This window comes from Sinohyriopsis cumingii, chromosome 1 (genome assembly GCF_028554795.1).
Source record: "Sinohyriopsis cumingii isolate HCF-2022 chromosome 1, ASM2855479v2, whole genome shotgun sequence".
NCBI classification, from domain to species: Eukaryota; Metazoa; Mollusca; class Bivalvia; order Unionida; family Unionidae; genus Sinohyriopsis; species Sinohyriopsis cumingii.
Window position 1 is genome coordinate 142,584,399 of NC_142961.1, and position 23,940 is coordinate 142,608,338.

At 35.5% G+C, this 23,940-nt stretch overlaps 1 protein-coding gene across 1 annotated transcript in view; it reads left to right on the plus strand.

Moving 5' to 3' along the window:
• Positions 1–23,940, plus strand: part of LOC149808047 (DNA primase large subunit-like) — a 50,556-nt gene that overhangs the window by 22,325 nt on the left and 4,291 nt on the right. The window contains exons 6-11 of the mRNA XM_089973049.1: positions 2,246–2,383; positions 7,255–7,398; positions 14,452–14,634; positions 15,638–15,764; positions 18,370–18,452; positions 21,241–21,394. Coding sequence (XP_089829175.1) covers positions 2,246–2,383; positions 7,255–7,398; positions 14,452–14,634; positions 15,638–15,764; positions 18,370–18,452; positions 21,241–21,394 — 829 coding nt within the window. The remainder of the gene's footprint in view (positions 1–2,245; positions 2,384–7,254; positions 7,399–14,451; positions 14,635–15,637; positions 15,765–18,369; positions 18,453–21,240; positions 21,395–23,940) is intronic.

The window sequence follows — 23,940 nt, forward strand, 5'->3', positions numbered from 1 at the left end:
ACCCAGATCTACCAGCACATTATGCAGTGCCAGATCATGGTCTGTTTTCAGTTGGACCTGCATGCTAATATATATGTTAGTGCTTGTGTGTTACTCTATGTAGGTTTTTCATTGTGTAAAACTTTCACAATTCTGATCTTATGTCATCTTAGCAGTGTTCTGATTTCATGTTGGTGTCCAGTCAACATAATTTGTATTCATCTCGCCTTGGATATCGTTTTGGCATCCATGTGTGTTCATACATATGTCTGTCCACACATTAGAGCAGGGGTGCACAGCCCATGGCCCACACGCCAGATCCAGCCTGCAGACATGTTCTGTCTGGCCCTCAGGGCAAATTAAAACAACAAAAATCTGTCCTGTGAAAAGTAATTATATTAAAGAAATTGCAGTCCTCAAGTAGTCTTAGAAAATGTAATCTTGCCCTTGGCCAAAAAATGTTATGCACCCCTGCACTAGAGGAACTTAAGATATTGCATGTGAGTGTTTTCTAACAAAAGTCTATTTTGACCAAAAAGGAGTCTTTTTTATTATTCATATTTCATTGATATATAACTTTTTGTCGCACCCTGCCAGTGGTAGTGCATATAGTGTTATCCGTATCTGTCCATCACACTGTCATTAAATTCTGCATTAGGGTCAGTGTTTCAAAAATATGGCCACCACAGAGATGGCTGCAAGAGGAAACCAGATTGTTCCAGATGTGTGTAGATGGTCACAACGAATCATCCTTCTTAAAGAAAATGTCATGCAAATTGCAAGGCACGTTTCTTGTACATGAAAGGCTACCCAAGTGGACACTTCAAACAGTGATCCAGCATATAAAACAGGAGAAAGGAGTGAACTTTATTGAGATTAAGAAATTTGTGGAAGCCACACCTCCATTTAACACGGCTGGCAAATCCCGTTCATACAGTGAGCATGTGTTGTTGTATTAGTCCTTGCCAATTTCCAAAGTCATAATTTGGAAACCATTGAGATTCTTACCTAGTAACCCTATCTGTTTAGTGTCCTGAAAAGTTATCTGTGCAACCAGCATTGGTCCCCTGGGGCCTTGGAAACAGTTCATAACCCAGCCACACACACACACACAGACACTCACACACCTTGCTCTAGATGGGGAAAAGGAATTCAACAGAAGTGTAGTTGGCTGAATGAGAAAGGTGAGGCATAGGGTTTGTGAATAACTGATTGATTGCAAAGCCACAGTTCATACAGATTTTGTTTGAAAACACCGTTTTGATTGATTGCATTGAAAACTCCATGAAGGGTCTAAACATCCCGGGGGGGGGCAGGATCCCCAGGGCTGTATGAATCATGTAATTTAGCAATAATTAAAAGCCCATCAAATAACCAAGTTTATATTAAATATGGACATATACATAATGTGAATACATAAACAGTAATACGGATATGTATAGAGTACTTTTGATAAACAGTAATGCTGATAGATACACAGTAATATGAATATATATAGAGTACTTTTGATAGATAATAATTTTGATAGATATGCATTAATATGGTTATGTATAGAGTACTAATGATAGATAGTAACTTTGATAGATAGAAAAAAATATGGTTACATTAATATTAATATGAATAGAGAGTAATATGGATCCATACAGAGTAACATGGATCCATACAAAGTAATCTGGATTCATACAGACTAATGTGTATACATGCATGTTAATATGAATGGAGCATAATGTGTATATGAATACATGCACAGTACTTGTCTGCAAAGGATCATTTTCTGGTCCTTTTATGGACAGATTTCACTTTATCTCTATGAATAATTCATTAAACTTTGGATAACAAAAGATTGACTCATTCATCTGGCAAGAGTAAAATGTAGAATTCTTATGTTGTGTCACAAGATTAGTTCATTATCAGTAACGAAAACGGTGAAGTTCCTGGAGTCATTAAGTAGATGTACATGTAGCAATATCAATCTACCATTTGCACAATTGCATGATGGGACACGGTGTCACTTTCCTGATGATGATGATGATGTCCATGTCAGTGTAAAAATCTATATTAAAGTTTGGTTTTCATGCAAGTCAGATACAGCCAAGATACATTGTTGCACCGCTAAGAGATAAACCATGTTCTGTGTGCCAGATAGTTCAGATACATTCTAGCACATGTAACAGATAAAACATGTTCTGTGTGCCCGATACAACCAGGATACATTGTAGCTTTTTAAATTTTGTGACATTAATTTATCAGTTATATTTTCCAACAGGTTCCATTCACAGAGGCGCTGGATCTTGTAAGAGCAAGAAAAGTTTACCTACACCAGGGATCAGCATATGTACCATACGAAGAAATGGTGTCCATTTTGCTTAGTGTGTACCGAACAAAATTGTCTCTGGCTCTGGCAGTGAGTTTCATTCATTAATAGCAAAAACCAATTGTAATTTGTAAAACAAATGCATGTAAAAATTTATATTTATTTAAGTCTGTTTGATCAGTTCAGTTTTACGTATATTTAAAAAATTTGTTCCATAACATGTATATTTAATTGGTTCCAACAGTTACAGGTGGGTTTTACTGGATTCTTTTGTACTGTTCTTAGATTAAAAATTACTTAATTTGATTGAGCATTGGGCAGCCAAATACTGTAAATCATTTTGCTTTCTTTGATTGATTTTGGTTGAAATACATTTGGCACCGCTATTAGATAGGCAGGCAGATGGCTTTGACTACACATGCCAACATAAATGTCAGAAGATCAAAATGGAGTGATGGGGTGGGAAGGGTCAGAAGAAACTCAGACTATACTTAGTCCTAAATGAAAATTATGCCAATCTGACATCCAATATGGCCACCATACAGTCATCTTCTTTAAAATCTTGTTATTGTTGCTTCTGTCATATCAACATAGGTTTTCACTAAAGATACTTTTTAAAACGTCTATCTAGTCCTAAATAAAAATGTTATTGATCTGAATCCAGTGTCGCCATGATGTCGAGATGCCAAATTTTGGAAACTTCTACCGGGTACCCATTGATCCTAATGATTGTTTACCTGGGTACCTGATCAAAGGGAAATTGTATTAAATGTGAACCTGAACTGCTTTGTTGAAGATTCATACATGCCAAACCCCAAGCGAGGTATAAGTGGCAAAAAAAAGTGTAATCTGAGATTCGAAGGAGCAGTCTATATATTACATGCCATAATTATAGAAAACTATACAAAATGTACATTTAATTTTGTTACTTACCTGGATATGCAGTTAAAATTCTTGTGAAAATCTGTTAAATCCATATGGATTAGTAGTTAGTACAAGAGTATAGACAAAACAGGAATTGAGAAATTATTTATGTATAACACTCACTTTAACTTGTCATGTCTACAATGACTGCTGTGTTATATCACTGTCAATTTTTTTCTCCAAAACTTTTAAAGTGATATTGATTTGTCCTTTTCTGGATGCAGCATGTTTTTAATTTTAACAAATCCCTTTCCTAACACTTTTCAGTCATATAACACCCATCAGTCCATCAATATCTGTTTATCTTTATATTTGGTACCATTATTTTCAATTTAGACTGGTCTGTTAAGTATGTGAGTATAAACATAGAATGAATCTGGCATGTGGTTTCACAGTCAAGAAACCCATCTGTTTCATATACATACTATAAATATAAAATAAGGAAATTAGACGGAGGTCTGACGATAATCACAGGGGCTTGTATCGTTTACAATTTAATGATTAGTCACATATGTGCTATATAATAATACACAGGGTCTGTATGGGGACCTTGAAAACCCCTTGAAAATTCAAAATATTGTCTGGGTACCTTGAAAAGCCTTGATTTTCTTGAAGCCAAAAGACATTAATAAATAGTTTTAAATTAAACAAAAAGAAAAGGGGGAAAAACAACAACACAAAAATCTCAAAGTTTGTGCTGGAACAAAATAATTTCCACAACTGGTCACTGTGCATTGGTACATTTTGAACTTCCAGTTGTATGAACCCCAGATGTAGCAGTGGTTTTGACTCATTCGCTTCAACATGGTTGGCTGCTGATTCCAACTTTGGTGGCTAGATGAAGAAAAATATACAGTTTATTTTATGAGATTTTTCTCAGAGAGCTTTGCAAAATACAAATTATGCCAGAATGATATTGATTTGCGTGCAATGGGAGAGAGTGCTCCATGGTCACATGCAGCTAAAAAACAAAACAAGCTCTTGTAATGGTGCTTAATACAGGCAAGACAAAAAGCCTTCAGCATGAAATCATTTTTGATGAAAGAGGTATGTCTGTGAACACAAAGATTCAAGTTTTAAAATAGAAACTGTATAATATAGTCTTAATCATGAAATTAGTTCAGTCAGGATCTATTTTGGAATTGAGTGGAAATAGAACTGATGATAATTGCAATGAACACAATAGATTTAAAAATATAGATAGATATATATATATATATATATATATATATATATATATATATATATACACAGCTGAGAGAAATATTAATATATCTAATATGAAATAATTTCAAATATCCATATGCTGTCTCTAAATAAATGATAATATAAAAAAACAAATATCTAGACCTTTTTTTGATAATGGGGATGAGTGAAGAGGAAAGGAAGGTACTGAAAAAGATAACAACAGCTGCTGATGATGACTATGCATTGAAAGCAAAGATCCATAGGAAAATCTCCTTTATCATGACATCAAAATAATTTGAGGAAAAATTAAATGGACAGAATCGCTGAACTTGATGCTCTTGAAAAACAGCGTGATGACAAGCTACAAGAATTCAAAAATTCACTCTAAAATATTTGGGACTTTGTAAATAGTGTAGTGTAGACTGAGTAAAATGAACATTGTTCAGTGACTACATTATTCTAATGCCCAGATGTAGGATGTTTAATATTAATGGGAAAGACATCAATGATCATACTGTTGACTTCATATTTTATTATTTTTAAAATAAATTTGCAAGAAATGTTCCTCGTATGGAGTAATAGTTAAGTATTAACTTGTGTTTCATTTATGTATCCTTTAAAAGTAATGTAATAATGCACTTTGAAAAACATGATTTTGAACCTCGAAGCTTAATCCATCAAAAACCTTTAAAACACCTTGAAAATGTTGAAAGAAATATGCTACTAACCCTGAATACAAGGGAGGACATATCTCCTTTCTTGTGTGACCCATTTAAGAATCAATGCCAGGCCATTTCCCCATGCTATCGCTCGACTTTCCCATATGCTTAATGTGCAAGTGCAAAGTGCTGAATAGAATACTGCTTTCTCTTTGGCTAACTGAAAAGAAGTTGTAAATAGATGCAATACATCATTTCCTTTTGGTCAATGAGAGGACAATATTCTATTCAGCAAGGTGTACTTGCATATTAAGTGGGAGTTATCATGGCCATGTCAAGCAGTAGCAATGGTCACTGTGTCTTGCTTGCTTCTGATGACTTATCTGAACTTGGAAACTTTTTTAAATATTTTTATGGGGTACCTTGTTGCTCATTTTATTACCTGGGTTATTATGAACGGGTGAGTGCCCATTTACATCTTTACACCATGACAGCCATCTTAGAAATCTTTGTATCACTACTCTTCTTAATAATGTCTAGTTGGTCTGTAAAGAAAATAGTGCCAATCTGAAAGAAAATAGTGCCAATCTGATATACATTATGGCCACCACAAAAGCCATCTTGCTTCTCCTCCAGAATGGAAAGTCATGTCTTGAAAATATTACAGTAAAACTTTTTATGAGACCGCCCCTTCTGCCAACAAAATGTGGTCTCTCAAGACAGGTGGTCTTTCAAAGCAGATTTGTACAAAAAGACCAGTTTCCAAGGTCCAGTTTCAGAACAATTTTAAGAAAAATAACCACAGTCACTGTACTTATCTCCTATTCTTTATTAATAGTTCTTGTTAAAATATTGTATGCGTTCATCTAAAAACAAAATTATATAGCAATAAAGATATACTTCTGTCATTAAACATGAAATCATTTACATTTGAAGATCACGTATTTTGACATGAAATCGTTTCTGAATTACTCCTCTTCCATTATAACAACCAAAACTTATTTTACCGATGTTTAAACTGCCTTTTTGCGAGTGGTCTGCTCTTTTTCACTTCTTCCAGTTACAATAATTACTTTCTACAGCCTTAAAATTTGTCTCTTTTTAGTTGGAGGTTTGTCCATTGCTATTAAGGTTCTAGGTGTTAAAATTATTAGTGCTCAGTTGTAATATCAAATGTAAAGACAGTTTTGACTGGGTTGTGGGAAAATATGAAACATCTATGTATGTGCATTGCATATCTAACAATTAATGAAATAGAAAGAAACAATTATCTCATCCAGAAACAGAACCATTTACTCAGAGACAAAAGTCAACGGCTTCATTCAAAGATGACATACAGTGATTAACTCTAATTGGCCAAAGTAATTAGAGCATCTGCTTTGGATGTGTGAGGTCATGGGTTCGATCCCCAGCCGAGTCATACCAAAGACTTACAAAAATGTGCTCAGCATTAAGAGGTTAGTGTTAGGACTGGTCGGCCTGGTGTCAGGATAATGTGACTGGGTGGGACATCATGCTACATGTCTGCGACATGATGCCCCAGTGCTAGACATCACTATAAACTGCCACATTGCAGACATCATAGCAATATGACTGAAAAAAATGTTAAAGCTACGTTAAAAATCCCAAACACATCACACACACTCATCCTATGAATGGATGATTAGTGACATGTTTTTTTTAAAAAACTTGTGATTTCTAATAATGTCTACTTTGTTCTAATTGAAAATAAAGCCAGGCTGACATCCAATGTGTGTACCACAGCAGGCAATTTGAAAGTTTTGTTCGCTGAAGAATATCGAAGATGATTTCAACACTTAACAGCTAAAAGGAAAATTTGGTCTTGAATTATGGAAATTCTTTTTTCCCATTAGAATGTCTGTCCCTTTCAGGGACACTTGTTTAACGGCTAAGATTAGAAATTCGATCAAACTTGGCTTCCGAGTTTAATGATTTTCAGGCCCGAATTAACTACATTACAACTTTACTGCCTTGAAAACAGTTGACTAGAAAAACCTCAGTCATTCCGATTGGTTCTGACCAGATGATGAGTCTTTTCGTCTTAATTGAACTGATTCATCTAGTTTGCTGGAGGTTCGGGCCATTGAGATTTTACTGCAGTTAAACATCATTTTACAATGAACATAGAATAAACAATACTTATTTTTAATTAAACGCTAAATGTTTCAGGTGACATCCCGAGCCCTGCCTCATCTAGAGGAAGATGATAGATTACTTCCTATGCTTTGTGGTCTCAGCAAGCGTTACCTAGGTCAGGATTATAGCAACAGGAAAATTAATGTTGGTCAGGTCACAGCTGATATGATAGAAATGGTAAGTGCTCTATTCTCATCTTACGTTGATTCATTAATTAAGAAGAAGAGTTACCCTTGTCCAGCTATCGGTCTTGTTATCTTCTGCATTTAGATCACTGTAGAGGGGCAATTGAGTTTAAGAGTTCTAGTTTGTTGAGTCTGTGAGAATGGAAGATCATACATGCCAACCATTATGCTTTTAGTATAATCTTTATGCTTTTTTCTCTCACTAAATTACGTCTTATGCATAAATGTATTCAAATTAAACGTTTTTGGTATATGTCCCCCTCCAAAAAAACATTAATTTGTTTTCTCATTTTTATTAACATTCCATTAACCCCACAGACTGTATTCTAGAAAAGACAGCTTCTAAGTAACTATGACATAAGAGTACGATTGTCTGTAGACTTGAATGCACTTTTCTAACAGTATTATGTTCTATTTATAGCAGCTGCCCTATTTCCAAGAACCATGCGTGTTTCTAATTACAAACTTTTGACCTTGGATTCTGTTTATAACAGCTGTATCAGAAAACAGACTGGTTTTCTAACTTTTAATCTTTGCTCACCCATTCTTTGTTCTAATTCATATCTGGTACAGAACCAGTCTGTAGGTATTTGGCGCTAAAAGTCAAGTCAGATTTATTCTAGTCAATGCGTGTGTTAGAGCAAAAATGTTTTTCATATAATTTCACAGATGGATTAGGAAAAGACGAAAATCCGATTCAGAGATGAATACATGAATTACACAGTATAGCATTCCATTCTAGGGCAGCTTCACGCCCCTTGCAGGCTGTGTGGAAAGGATTTTAATTTTGGTAATGGTGGTGAAACAGAAAAACCTTGAATTAGCTCATTTTTATTAAATCCAATCCTAAGGTTACTTCTTTTTTTATAGCAGAACTAAATTGTGGACACAAATTTTATAACTGCAGAGGCATTATGTACCGAGTTTTTAATAGAACTTGGACTACTCCTAGCGGTAGAAGACTACATTGGTCCTTTGTTCAAATGAATATTTCTTGATTCCAGAATTGCAGAAAATGTGCATGTGCAAGAACAAAATCATCTAATATTGTTAGGTGTTTAACAGAAATTACTTAAAATTGCAGAAGCCATGAAAATTGGGCCATTCAATATTGCAGCAGACAGGAGTAGTGACTATGATGAAAAACAGTTTTACCCAGTCTGTGTAAAAGACTTTGACAATGAAAAGGGCAAAGTCAGAGTGCTCTTCTTTCGTTACTAGATTTAACAGTAGATTCCACTGGAGAAAACATTTTTTGTTTGCTTGATATGTTAGGTGTTTAGCAGAAATTACTTAATGCTCTACTGGTGTGCAAAACATTTATAGTCTCAGCTGGTACAAAGTGTTTTGAAATGCAATATCAGAGCCTGTTGCCTTTTAAAGCTCAAAGTGTTATATATGAAAACTTGAAGCAGTAATTGATGTTAAAAGTCCATAGGGGTAAATAAATCATTTTGTACATATGCTGATTGAATTTTTATCTTGTTATATGTGGATTACTCTTTTTCTGCACTTGGGTTAAACAAATTTCCTCACTAGGGGTCGGCATGTATGGAGCATTGGCTTATTAAGGAGGGGGGTTGGATACATAAATCATTCAGGATTTGATTCCTAAGATCTCTACATGACATGTTTTCAAATATTTCATCCAAGGATATAGTCCCATTTAAATTGGACTGGGGGTCCATTTTGGACCCTAAAAGTCTCTATAATATGAATAAGTTAATGCCCCTGTTTCACTTTGAAGTTTATCCATTTATCATTGATAGAAGTTTCTTAATTAGTGACCTTATGAAATCAGTTTGCTTACCGACATCTTTAGAGATGTTAGGTTGCTAATACTTACAATGGCAGTTATAACTTGTGGTCAGTCCCACTGTCATATTGTAACATATATATATATATATATATATATATATATATATATATATATATATATATATATATATATATATATAAAATTTTGCTTACCGTGAGTTTCAAATAAGAGAACTGATTGATCCTAGCCACTCTCTAGGTCTGTAGTCTTGTCCAAACAACAAAAAATATTTCATAAAATGAAGGTGATGATTAATATTCATACAGAGGAAACTAAGGGCAATCAAAGGAAGTTATTACGATGTAGGAAATACTGAGCCCTTCCATCCCTCTGTTTGGCACATAATCTCATTAGCTTAGCCAGCCCCGCAATTTTTTTTGTATTTTGCCATGAAACTTTGTGAATTTATCTCTTGACAATATGCATAACTACATATACTTTGCTGTCAGCTTATTGAGTATGCTTCTCCTGCTCATAAGTATATTAAAAAACTTAAAGTTTATCCTTTGAAAATGCTGTTGGCTATGTAGTAGTTTTCACAATAAATACTGTCTATGTGGATTGCATTATCAGATTTATTTAAAATTGACAGCTACAGGTTGAGTATACAGTAACCATAGCTGCCAACCCTCACGAATTTGGTGTGAATTTCACGACTTTTTCAGCGATTCACGCCGTAAGCCAAAAATTCACGAATTTTCCAATCCTCAATTATTTGAAATCTTTAATAAAATAACCGACTTCCCGTTAAGCGCTAGTCATGATATTCGCAGTTGCCGAAACGGTCCAGTACTGCTGGTCACGATATTAGTAGATCTACAGCCGATTAGTACAGTTGGCCCAGTAACAAGCATTTTAGCCTCTTTTAATCTATATGTATAAGAGTAGTTTTACAAATACTTTTGAGAGAAACTGGGGCTTAACCAGAAATTTATTCCGCACATGCATCAAAACACTGATTTGAGTTACCATTCAGCCTCGCATGTAAGATTTTGAAAATGTCTTCACCACCAAGGAAAAAGAAATGTATTACTCAAAAAGTGAAGTTTAATTTGGAATATATCAAAAATTGGCCGTGCATTCTGCCATTAAACATTGATATTCATTCATGCTTCTTGCGCTCAGTGTGTCATCGCAGAGACGATGTGAGGAAGAATGTCGGTTGCAAAAAAACACGCAGAAGTTGGGAAAATTAAGAATTCGCAGATTTCATCTCTGGAATATTTTAAACCATTTGCGGCAGACCTGCAGGCTACCAACGTTGAAGCATTATTTGTGAGTTTTCTTGTCGAACGCAATCTACCTTTATCAGCTGGAGACCATGCTAAACATTTGTTCTGACAAATGTTCCCGGACTCGAAAATCGCATTTTTTCCTGTGGAAGAACCGAAAATGCTGCAGTTCCTGTGCATTACTCACAGCAACAGTGACAGCGTAAGAATATTTCTTTAGTGAGGAAAATTAAGACAGACTTTAGGGCCTCCTTAGCTGCAGAAAATTTGTCAGCAATTTTAGTCCCCAAGATCAACCTGCAGGCAATAAGTCGGAACTGTTTAGAAAACAAATTTACGATCAAGCAGTTGATGAAGTTCAAGTCCGCCACAGTATAATGTCTTGATAAATAAATATTTCTGCATATGTGTAGTGTTTTATATTTATTTTGCAAACTTGATATAGTGTAGTATTGACGGTCGGAGTGGTCAGAGTGGATGGAGTTATTGTCATGGTTTTTTTCACGAATTCATGTCCAAATTCACGACTTTTTATCCCTATTTTCACTAATTGTGAGCCTGGAAGGTTGGCAGCTATGAGTAACATCTGTCTTGACCGACATCTGTTATGAGTGACCACCTGTCATTTATGACCACAATCATCATTGATGGATCAGTGTTTTATTATAAACACTTGTCCATGACCACAATTTTCTGGCCCCCCAAAAATGCATTTTGACACTTCTATGAATAAACATTTTGCAAAAGAAGATGAACACTACTGACATTTGTTTCATCTCTTGTAATCACAACTACATAGGATTGTCTGGCTATCAGTTCCTACTAAGATCCATAGGTGGTACAGGTAGCCATTGTATGCTGCAGACTGTAAACCAGACTAAAGTACATGTCACCAACTGCCATTCTAGTGTTGTGTTCCTGTAAATCCCCATTACGATTAACCTGTGCCTCTTAGTCACAGATGTACATGGTCAATTCAGTGGTTTGTTTTTCAATCTTTCGCATAACCCCACCTCCCAATAATGAGAACTCTTGAAAGGGCTTCACTGTAGCAGTCAAGTGTGTTGTTTGCCTTGGGAGTCGATCCATAATGCCTGAGGGGATTGAGGTCACTGGTTTCGTAATTCAGTTGTCATTGCATCAAATCATCTCATGTGCGATTCATAAGCATGATGAGTGTTATCATAAGAAATATTTTTATGCTGCGTCTGAAATTTAACTTGTGTATGGGATAAGTAAATATTACCTTAGTTTTTGCAATTCATATGCTAACCTAAATGTAAACATGATCTTCAGTTCAATTGGAACTGTTTGCTGATGTTTATTTTTATTGCTGTAAAAATTACTTTGTGATAAAAAATGCAGTATCTTGACATGAACTTGAGCAAACTAATAAAATGCATGTTCAGCATTCCCTTCATAATCTTGTTGCACTTTGACCTTGAAAACTGGTAAGCTTAAACCTGTTAGCAGTGACCACTTTTCTTGAGATTCCAGATGGGTTTTCTCATAAGACAGGTTTTACTTTACGTTGTTTCAGAGAATACATAATTTTCAGTGCCACAAATGATTACAAGTAATATATGTCCATTGTTATGTATAGTTAATTTGTAATGTTTGTTAGGGGTTTTTTTTGTCTCCATGATTATGTGTTATGTATAATTGTATTTTGGTCTTGGCCTTGTTCAAAATCAAGTTCATTGTGTACCTGACTAGGGACACAGATTTTGGTAAACAAATACTACCTGGTTAATATTTTTTCCTCTGAGTATGGGTTAAATATTATGACCATTATCTTAGTCTGTGTCAGGGACGTAGTATTCCCAGTGGATGAACCACATGTACCTGATGTTTACCACATTTTTTATTATAATTTTAGTAACAGATTGTATTTATTTACAACTTAGAATTTTCTAGAAGTGAACTTTGGACCTACATCTTGGGTCTTTTGTGTCTTAGTTTTTTATATAATCTTGTCTAGTTCAAAAATTATTCACTCTTGATTTAACATTTTTAGGCAGAATCAGTCTTATTGTTGTGTTCAGTATTTCATTTGTTGGATTTATTTATTGAGATTATTATTCACTGACAATACAAAGTGCTATCAATAATATTCTTGGACAGACATTAACTTGGAATAATATTGTGTGAACAGTGTATCCCCCAGGGGTGTAAAATTGAGGGTACAAAAAACCCCTAGGTGTCAAAACTGGGGGTCAAATAAAAAATGTGGGGGTCAAAAATGTACTGACAAATTTTCATACGACTCGTACTTTTTCAGCTTGAAATAGGATATTGCAACTTGCACAACATACTCTCTCTCTCTTTCTCTAAACATACAAATACACCAACATGCACAGTTAACAAACACATGCATTGTCCATTCAAAGAATAATTTTATTAGTTCATTTTTCTTTTAAAGTCGTACTTTTAACAGTCTCCTCAACAGTATTATAGCCCAACACATTACATATAAGCCAATACAAAATGCCAAATAAATCTTTTTAACCAAATGGGAGTTAATTTACTGCCTTTCGTCAAATGTGTACTATCATAGGTTTCATTGTACTTCCTCCTAGAACACATTTTTCCAAATATCAAGGAGGATACTGATTCATCTTCTTTCTAATAAGTTACACTTGAAGATCTTTCTTTTATTGCAGTAAAAGTTAAAAACCAACAAAATCTGCAATGACCCGCTGACTTTGTAATCCAAATAACACATTTGTCTCTGCAAGTTTACTGATTTCTTTGTTGTGAAATAATGTCTTAGGTTATAATGTGTTCTCCAGATATCTTGTGGCGAACGAGGGCCTATTTTTTTAAATTTTAAAATCTTGTCATGAAAGGATTATTCATTTTTGCAATCATGCAATCAGAAATCATGCCGGTAATCATAATGAATATTCCAGTCAAGGGAATATTTTCTCCATTTTTCATTAAAGTTAGATCCACAGTTACTCTTTTGTGTTCTGCTTCTTTCACTTTCTTTGCTAATGCTTTTTAGTGCATGACGTTTTAATCTGGAGGTCACTTTCTAGTGCAACAAGCCTTGATGTTAAATATCTAGAACAGCTTGCTGAGCTCGATGGAAATCGCGGGAAGCTCGTGAGATTAGGGGAAGCTGCTCCGTCATAACATTGCCTATGCTAGTCTGGTTCATTGTTTTATCTGTTCCCTGCGTTGCACTTTGCTATACGAATAGAGGAGCGCAAGGCAGGGAGCAAACAAAGCGGGGAACCAGTCAATGCCTATATGCGAAGTATATACGATGCCATCCATCGTCCAATGCATTGGGTATTAAATAAATCATGAACATATTATGAAAATCCTTTTCATCAAAAAAAACGCACGGTAACAAAATGTGTGCGTCAATTTTCTCCAGCGTGCGTCCCTGATGCACAAATGTGTGTAAAGGGAAACACTGTGTGTATGTGATTTGGATTTTTTATGTAGTTTTAACAACGTTCAAGTCATATCGTTATTGCAGTAAGTCTTTGGTATGACTGGAATTATGGTGAATTCAGACAAGGACATCTTGGATTACATTATTGTGATTCATCAAATGAATGTTGGCACAGCTCTATGTCACAGGACACTAAAGGCACATCAAGACATTTAATTAGAATCGTATTCATTAGGACTGGTAATAGAACTTTTAGGACTATTTGGGATTTAATTTGCAATACTGTCAGTTCCTTTTATATTTTCACTTTGTATCCCACTGTAATAATTTATTTGTTCAAATTTACAAACCTTGTTGCTTTTTGCTCTTTTCTATTACTTTAAGACGATAGGGTTGTAATGCTGTCTTATAAATTACAGAATTGACTATGTGTGCAGATATTTGCAAGTTGCTGTGAGATGACCAATAAATGGGAAAACACTGTTTCCAATGCAAATCTGACAAAAATTAACAGAAACATAACACTTTTATCTGTACCTTCTTTAACAGCTTTTTAGATCAACCTGTTATTTTCTCTTTATTTTGCAGTTGAGTAAGAAATCATTCCCGCTATGTATGCAGCATCTACATCAAGCCTTTCGCCAGAACCACCACCTGCGGCATGGTGGGAGGATGCAGTATGGCCTTTTCTTAAAGGGCATTGGACTATCTCTTGATGAGGCAATGAAGTTCTGGAGATCAGAATTCACCAAAATTATGGATGGAGATAAGGTATCAAATAGTGATATCCTACATGTTTTGCTGTATTCAAACTTTTGCAGCATGTGAGGAAAAGTTTTAAGCTCAAAAGAAAATTTTTAGCTTTCAAACACTTTTCTTTTTTTCATTGCTTTGGCAACCATTTCATCTTTAGAAACCATGTGTGACTATTATTCTTACACTGTAAACAACACATAAATTCAGTTTATAATTGCTCAAAAACAGAGTTTTATAAAAGAAAAATACAACAACACAAAGCAAAGAAAACCCCTCAAAGCCATACTCTAGTGGCACATTACAGCAAGTTTAGGCGAGGGTGCTTCATCCATTTTGTGTCGTCTGTTCACAGTTGCTATTTAATTTCAGAGCAAAGTGCTTGACCAGTTTTCATATGATTTTACACTGAAATCATTCTGGCATCATGGCCTTTTAAAATTTGTTCAGTTGATGACAGTCCGTCATTTAGTACGATTACCATTGCTGAAAATAGAAAAGCCTTTTTGACAAATTTTTCTTGAAAACTGCTGATTATTTTATACCAGGTTTGATAAAAAGCATCTTGGCATCAAGGTCTTTCAAATTTGCTGATATGATTTTCATCACAAGCAGCTGAAGATATGAAACATTCGTAAAACTGGGAAGGTCAAAGGTCAAATGTTACCAAAACTACATTGACTTGGTTACAGGTAATACAATAAATATTTATGACTTGGGATTGGAGCTATGTACAACGAACTTCGAGGTCAAATTGATCAAATTCAGTAAGTTTAGTGGCTTTTACATTTGCTTTATGGCTTCCATGTTGTTGTACATTCTTATATTGAAATATTTTAATCAAAAGAACTACTTATGTTTAATCATTTTTTTAAATTGTTGTCATTCTCTGACAAACAGTATTTACTGGCATGTGAAGAGGGGAAGGGGTGAAAGCATTATATGTCATGGTCATTAAGTCCAGTTTGATGTCCCTTGTTCTCCCATAAAAATTTCACAAATTTTGTTCCTGTCTTTCTAGTTTGATAAGCAATATGCTTATAACATCCGACACAATTATGGCAAAGAAGGGAAGCGGGCAGACTACACACCTTACAGCTGTATGAAGATAATTATGTCCAATGTCCCTGGCACAGGAGATAATCACGGTGGGTTGTCTTGTCTTGTCTTGTCTTTATGTTTAAAGCTTTTGCATACTGAACAATACCTTGTTTAGCACTACACTTAGGTATGATTAAGTGTTGACGGCAGAAAAATATTGGTATGGTGAACAATTGAGGTTTACAGTATATCAGTTTACTGCAGTATTATTTTCTGGTAGTACTTACCACAGTACTTCTTAGGTTTCCATCAGAAAGGAATGTGTTCATTTTACATGACAAAATAATTCAAAAACTTATACTCTTAATAAAACAGTTGTACATGTCACATATTAATTTTGAATATTACAAATATTAAATCAGACTCATACATCCTCTGTATTCTTCCATATTTTGTTCCAAAAAAAAATAATAGCAAATGCAGAAATACGACATTCAAGTGCCAAATCTGATTTTGTGTGAGTTAAACTACAATTTTTTTATTTAGCAAGTTAGTACAAAAATAAGCAAAAGAAGGTCACCTTAGTTATCCCTGTATTAAATAAATAGAAGGGTCATGTGCAGTGCGCATTTGTAGGATTTCTTTGTCTTCACTCTGTAGTGTAAACGACATCATGGCTGTATTAAATAGAAGGGTCATGTGCAATGCACATTTGTAGGATTTTTTCGTCTTAGGCCTGTAGTGTAACAGCATCATGGCTGTATTAAATAGAAGGGTCATGTGCAATGCGCACTTGTAGGATTTCATTGTCTTCACTCTGTAGTGTAAACAGCATCATAGCTGTATTAAATAGAAGGGTCATGTGTAACAGTAACATGGCTGAGCCAGATTTGGAAAATTAATTTTAAATACATTTATGAGGAATAAAGTGGCTGAAGAAGAACCAATTAAGCCAAAGACAAGAAGAGATGAGTACAGCAGTTTATCACATCATACAGCAAGACCTGGTAATTCATTTCCGCCAGCAGAATGGGCGATGGTTATACCTTCTGCAATCTGTGTGCAACCGACATGTTAATTGGGAGTGATGGTGGGAATGACATCTCTCACCACATAAAATTGTAGAAGCATAACAAGATCGACAAGGCAAGAAATATGACTAAAATGTTGTTATTTTTGTCAAGTACGAAACTTTTTACCAAGTGTGGCGAATATTCCCTGCTAGTGACTCGTGCTGAAGTGATGAACTGACATTGTGTGAAGATGAAAAATGCCTGCTGTGAAATTAATAAGCCAGTTCCCTGATCGTCATGTATGAAACATTTAGCACTGAACTTGACACTGTTTTTCCGTAACCTTCACTGTCTAAGCTCAACACTGATGATCATTAATAAATTATTTTCAACTGTTATTTGTTTCAGATATTGTAAATATGAAATATTTTGCATGACTTTTGAAGTACAGGTCATTCCTCGCTTTTATAATTTGTTTACAAGATGGAATGAAGATGCATTGGTAACTTTGTTACTGTTGGTGTGCACTTGTCAAGAATACTGAAAGCTGACATGAAATTATGAAAATGCCCCTGAAAAATACCGAAAAGCATTTTAGGGGGTGCACAGGTCTTTTATCTTTATGAACCTTTGATTGTATGTTTGACTCGTGTATGGTGGCCTAATGTGATGTTGTTAAAAATAATCAGACTGAATCCATCTATTGTATTAAAAAAATTGATTCCTAAAAAAAAAATTAAATTGATTCTTGGTTTCTTGGAATAAAGTCCCATGTGCTGTGTCCATCATAAACTTATTCCCTAATTAATGCCCCCAGGGATATGACAGTTTCCTAATGTGGGAAGGTATTTGAGCACATCAGTGAAAGCTAAACCTGTTCTTTTAATGTATTCTTATAATGACCACATGTAAATTTTTCTGCCACTGAATTAAATCACTCTAATTATCAGCACAGATAAAATGATCAATTGATCAACACATTTTCCACCTCCGCAGCTGGTTGAAGTAGGACTGGTAAGTCTTTGAACTTGCCACACAGCTATTTAACACCACATGTGTGCTTGTCACTTTAGTAATTTATACATTGATATATACATTGTAAGAGTGATAAAGTGAGACTGCTGCAGCATTTTGTTATAATCATGGGCTTCGAAAAGCAGAGGTCTTACACTGCATCTTGTGCATTTTATGTTCTTAAGAAAGGGAGAATGGGTTTTAATTAGGGAATATATGGAATGGGATAATTATGTTAATTAGGGAATGTATACGCCTTGGGATAATTATGTTAATTGGGAAATATATAAGGCATGGGATAATTATAGATGTGTCATGCTGAATATCCAGTTTGCAAATGATCAGGCCATTTGAGTTCATTTATCAGTCTTTCTGGCAAATACATCTATTTTGGGATACCTACCCTTGTATAATGAAAAAAAAAGGCATTTTGCCTGAAATAAATTCTGTAGGTTGATACAGAAAGACCTTAATCATATTTTAAGGGTGGCTTCCCAAATTCAAAAAGGCTTTTGCCCAGTACTCTGTATATTTAATAAACAGATCTTAGAAATATGTCATTTTTGCCTTTTAATTTAAGCAAAAGAGAATGTAGATTTTTTTAAGCCAAAAAATAATACTTGCATAAAGTGACATGGACTTGTGGCACTTGTAATTTTCAGTGGTTTTCTACTTTCTGTTTCAGGTTGTCCATTTAGACATATGGATGCAGACCTACTTAAACAGAAGCTAAGAGCTCAAAATGTTGGTGGAGATTATTTAGATAAGGTATAGTAGAATAAATCATCAGTTGACTATACCATAGCTATATTCCCCTTCACCATGGTCAGGGTCATTGCCATATTCCCCTTCACCATGGTCAGGGTCATTGCCATATTCCCCTTCACCATGGTCAGGGTCATTGCCATATTCCCCTTCAACATGGTCAGGGTCATTGCCATATTCCCCTTCACCATGGTCAGGGTCATTGCCATATCCCCCTTCACCATGGTCAGGGTCATTGCCATATTCCCCTTCACCATGGTCAGGGTCATTGCCATGTTCCCCTTCACCATGGTCAGGGTTATTACTATATCCATTGCATCATGGTCAGGGTTATTACTATATCCATTGCATCATGGTCAGGCTTATTGCTATATATATTGCATCATGGTTAGAGTCATTGCTATATCTATTGCATCATGGTCAGGGTCATTGCCATATTCCCCTTCACCATGGTCAGGGTTATTGCTATATCCATTGCATCATGGTCAGGTCATTGCTATATCCATTGCATTATGGTCAGGGTTATTGCTATATATATTGCATCAGGGTCATTGCTATATCCATTGCATCATGGTCAGAGTCATTGCTATATCTATTGCATCATGGTCAGGGTTATTGCTATATATATTGCGTCAGGGTCATTGCTATATCCATTGCATCATGGCTTAGGGTCATTGCTATATCTATTGCATCATGGTCAGGGTTATTGCTATATACATTGCATCATGGTCAGAGTCATTGCTATATATTTTGCATCATGGTCAGGGTTATTGCTATATCCATTGCATCATGGTCAGAGTCATTGCTATATCTATTGCATCATGGTCAGGTCATCGCTATATCCATTGCATCATGGTCAGGGTTATTGCTATATATATTGCATCATGGTCAGAGTCATTGCTATATCTATTGCATCATGGTCAGGGTTTTTGCTATATCCATTGCATCATGGTCAGAGTCATTGCTATATCTATTGCATCATGGTCAGGGTTATTGCTATATCCATTGCATCATGGTCAGAGTCATTGCTATATCCAATGCATCATGGTCAGGGTTATTGCTATATCCATTGCATCATGGTCAGAGTCATTGCTATATCCAATGCATCATGGTCAGGGTTATTGCTATATCCATTGCATCATGGTCAGAGTCATTGCTATATCCAATGCATCATGGTCAGGGTTATTGCTATATCCATTGCATCATGGTCAGGGTTATTGCTATATCCATTGCATCATGGTCAGGGTTATTGCTATATCCATTGCATCATGGTCAGGGTTATTGCTATATATATTGCATCATGGTCAGAGTCATTGCTATATCCATTGCATCATGGTCAGAGTCATTGCTATATATATTGCATCATGGTCAGGGTTATTGCTATATATATTGCATCATGGTCAGGTCATCGCTATATCCATTGCATCATGGTCAGGGTTATTGCTATATATATTGCATCATGGTCAGAGTCATTGCTATATCCATTGCATCATGGTCAGGGTTATTGCTATATCCATTGCATCATGGTCAGAGTCATTGCTATATATATTGCATCATGGTCAGGTCATCGCTATATCCATTGCATCATGGTCAGGGTTATTGCTATATATATTGCATCATGGTCAGAGTCATTGCTATATCTGTTGCATCATGGTCAGGGTTATTGCTATATCCATTGCATCATGGTCAGAGTCATTGCTATATCTATTGCATCATGGTCAGGGTTATTGCTATATATGTTGCATCAGAGTCATTGCTATATCCACTGCATCATGGCTTAGGGTCATTGCTATATCTATTGCATCATGGTCAGGGTTATTGCTATATATATTGCGTCAGAGTCATTGCTATATACATTGCATCATGGCTTAGGGTCATTGCTATATCCATTGCATCATGTAAGATATAAAAAAACATACATAATGATATGATTACAAAAACAAACACAAAGAAATTAGAAAACATAAAGAACATGCTGAAAATATTTAAGGTAGGAAACATTGTTAGGCTTTAAGTTTGTTCTTGCAGTCGAAATAAGTGAGTTTTGAGAGCACTCTTGAATGGGATCACTGTGTCTTTGTGTCTAAGTTCAGTGGGCAGTTCATTCCATGTTGCTTGGCCCTGGTATGCAAAAGAATGCTGTCCATATGACTTTGTTTTCATAGTGGGAATAATGAGTATATGATTGTCAGAAGAGGAGCGTAAGTATCTTGCTGGTGTGTACACATGGGTGAGGTCGGATAGGTATGTTGGACTGGAGTCCATCAGTGAGGTATATGCATTATGATCTTCATTTTAAGGCAGTATATTCAGACTCCCATGGACAGGATTATATTTGGGGATGCTGTATCGTGTACTGAATTATAATGAGGACATCCTGTACTTGTTATAATGTTATCTCACTATAAGGCAGTATTATAATGGAGGAATTATCTTGTACTTGTTATAATGTTATCTCACTACAAGGCAGTATTATAATGAAGGAGGAATTATCCTGTACTTGTTATAATGTTATCTCACTACAAGGCAGTATTATAATGAAGGAGGAATTTTCTTGTACTTGTTATAATGTTATCTCACTATAATGCAGGATGCTCCAACTCCCATAGACAGTATTATAATGAAGGAGGACTGTATCATGTATTTCACTAGAGTTGTCTCCCTCTAAGTCAGTATACTATGTGACTTCCATGGAAAGCATTGTATTGAGTGCTGTGTGGTCCCCAAATTATTGATATATTGCCATTAGCAATGCAGTGTGAAAATTATGGATACTCTTTTTATTTTCCAGATTATGAGTGACTTGAAGGGTAACCACTATCAGCTGGCATGTACACATTATTTTGAAGCTGTTCATCATCTTTCCCTAGACACACACAATGGAATCAACCACCCCAGCCAGTACTTTGATGACAGTCAGAAGGAGCTCAATGGAAATAAATTGGGTATGAATACTATATATAAATTGTTACTTCCTATGGACTTATCTATGTAACAAGGCAAGATCAAACCCAACAAGCATTCATTTGTCCAAATATAAATTTATTTCCATAAGTTATAAAATCAAACAAATTGAACAATTTAAAAATAACTTAAATTATGGTTTTAATTTTTAGAATATTTTCCTCCTAAGTGTACTATCTATTTCACAGTATTCTGCAAAAAAGATCCCAAGGTATTCTGAATGAAGATTCTAATGTGCTTATGTGCCATGCTAGCACCACTGAAGAAATACTGTTTGAAAGTTACTAATGTCTTGAATCTTTCATGTACTCCAACAAAATTAATTAATACTTAATAAATATCCAAGTCCTTGAATAATTTCACAATATTCCAGCAAGGTACTGCCTATTTTGAATAAATGATTTTTTCCCGCTCTTTAAATTTAACAAATAAATTGTAAATACATCAAATTTCAACTCCAACTCTTAAAAACCTAGAACATTACTGAAAAATAATAGCTGTTTTAATTCTCTTACATAGTCAAATAAACAAATCTGAAAAACTAATAAAGAATCCCAAACATTTATCTTATTGTGAAATGTCTTGGTCATCATCGGTATTTTTAAAAATTATTTTTGAGCCAATCAGCAACTAGGGCATGCATGACATTTCCACAGTACAAATGTACTCCCTGGATCAAGCTATGTTGACATGACCTACATTCAACTAATGTTTGGTTTACTTTGAATTTGTTGTTGACATGAACTTGGCAACTCGACCATGATTTATGAATAGAGAAAGTAGATACATGTACTATTCTTATAGCAGAAGCCAGCCACAGATTTAAAAAGACCGTTCTGATGGCCTAGTGGTTAGAGCATCTGCCTCGGATGCGGGGGGTCTTGGGTTTGATCCCCAGCAGAGTCATATCAGAGACTTACAAAAATGGTACTAACAGCTGCCTTGCTTGGCGCTCAGCTTTAAGACGTTAGTGTTAGGACTGGTGTCGGGATAATGTGACTGGGTGGGACATCATGCTACATGTCTTTGGCATGATGCCCCAGTGCTAGACATCACTATAAACTGTCACACTGCAGACATCGTAGCGATATAACTGAAATTTTTTTAAAGCTACATTAAAAATCCAAATCACACACACACACACTCACACAGACACAGATTTAAAAAATTAAAAACTAAATGTCATTACCCCAAATGACTTCAGTAAAACTATATTATAAATTAATATATATCGATCTCTGTAACAACGTGCAAACAAGTCTGATCCAATGATATGTTGCATAATGCATGAACAAATCAGGGTCTATGCTGTTTGTTCTACTACTAGCAAACTGCATAGACCCAGGTCTTCTGGTGCAATATGTGATGGCAGATCAGGGTCTCTGCAGTTTACTGTTGGATTGGACTTTTAAGCAAGTGTGTATGGTAACTTCATGGCTACCATGTTTAAAGATGTCAGTGAGTACCTAGATACTCAGGTACCCACCCATTAATGATTACCCGTGTAATAAAATTAGCTATACGGGTGCCTGTTTAGTCCATGTAAAAAAAAATAATCCCAAAAACAACATGTTTCCATGTTCTGATCAAAGATTATATCTGGTGACGCCAGGAGCGAGCGAATTACAAAATAACGAGTACCGTTCGAGGCTCATGTCATGTGACATTGACCTGTTGAAACTGGCTGAGCACACCCACCCTCATCAAGACCTCATCGCAAGTTTGGTAAACAGGGTTAACTTAACAGCTGCACAAGCTGCCCCAATTCAGCGACTCTGTCCTGTCTGTCATAATGGCCATTCGAGGAAATAATGAGACACCTAAGAAGGGAGGCAGTTAGTTATACAGAGTCGTATCCCCTCCTGCATGATCTTTCTCTTCCTAGCTTCTCGGCAGGTGCCCAAATAGACCATTTTTCATGTTCAGGCATCACTAATGATGTGTAGGTAGTACCTCTTCATATTTAGAGCCTCCTCTTTCATTTTCACCAGCCCAAACTGCTTCATGTGAGGAATGGTGAGGAACAAGCCATCCTTTGGATGTGTACAGTCAAGAGGGTGAAAAAGCAACCAAGGCCATTAGGCCCTACAACTGGACCTTTTATCAGTTTTCAGGATGTGTACCTTGACAATGAAACACGTTCTTGTCATGTGTTGAGTTCCATCCTGTGTATTTTAAAGCAGACTCTGTGAAGAAATTATTGCATGTACCACCTGAGAAAAGCTTAGACTTTTGAGAGAATGCAGTTTGTAAAACAAAGTTAAAGGATTTGACATGGGTTGATTGCTAGCTTTTATTTTATGTACTTTTTACAAATTTTTTATTTTTTTCTGTATATTATTTTGCATCATTTTTTCATTCCACTGGTTGATTTTCGCAGAGTTTTTGTGCAATTCTACATTTTTCCCTTTTTGAAATTTACATTTAATTGGCCTACACCCAATGTCCACTGTTGTGCTGAGGTGCCATTAAATGCTGTTAAGATGGCGTAACTTGACCAAAAGGTCAAGGTCATTGAAACCCATTG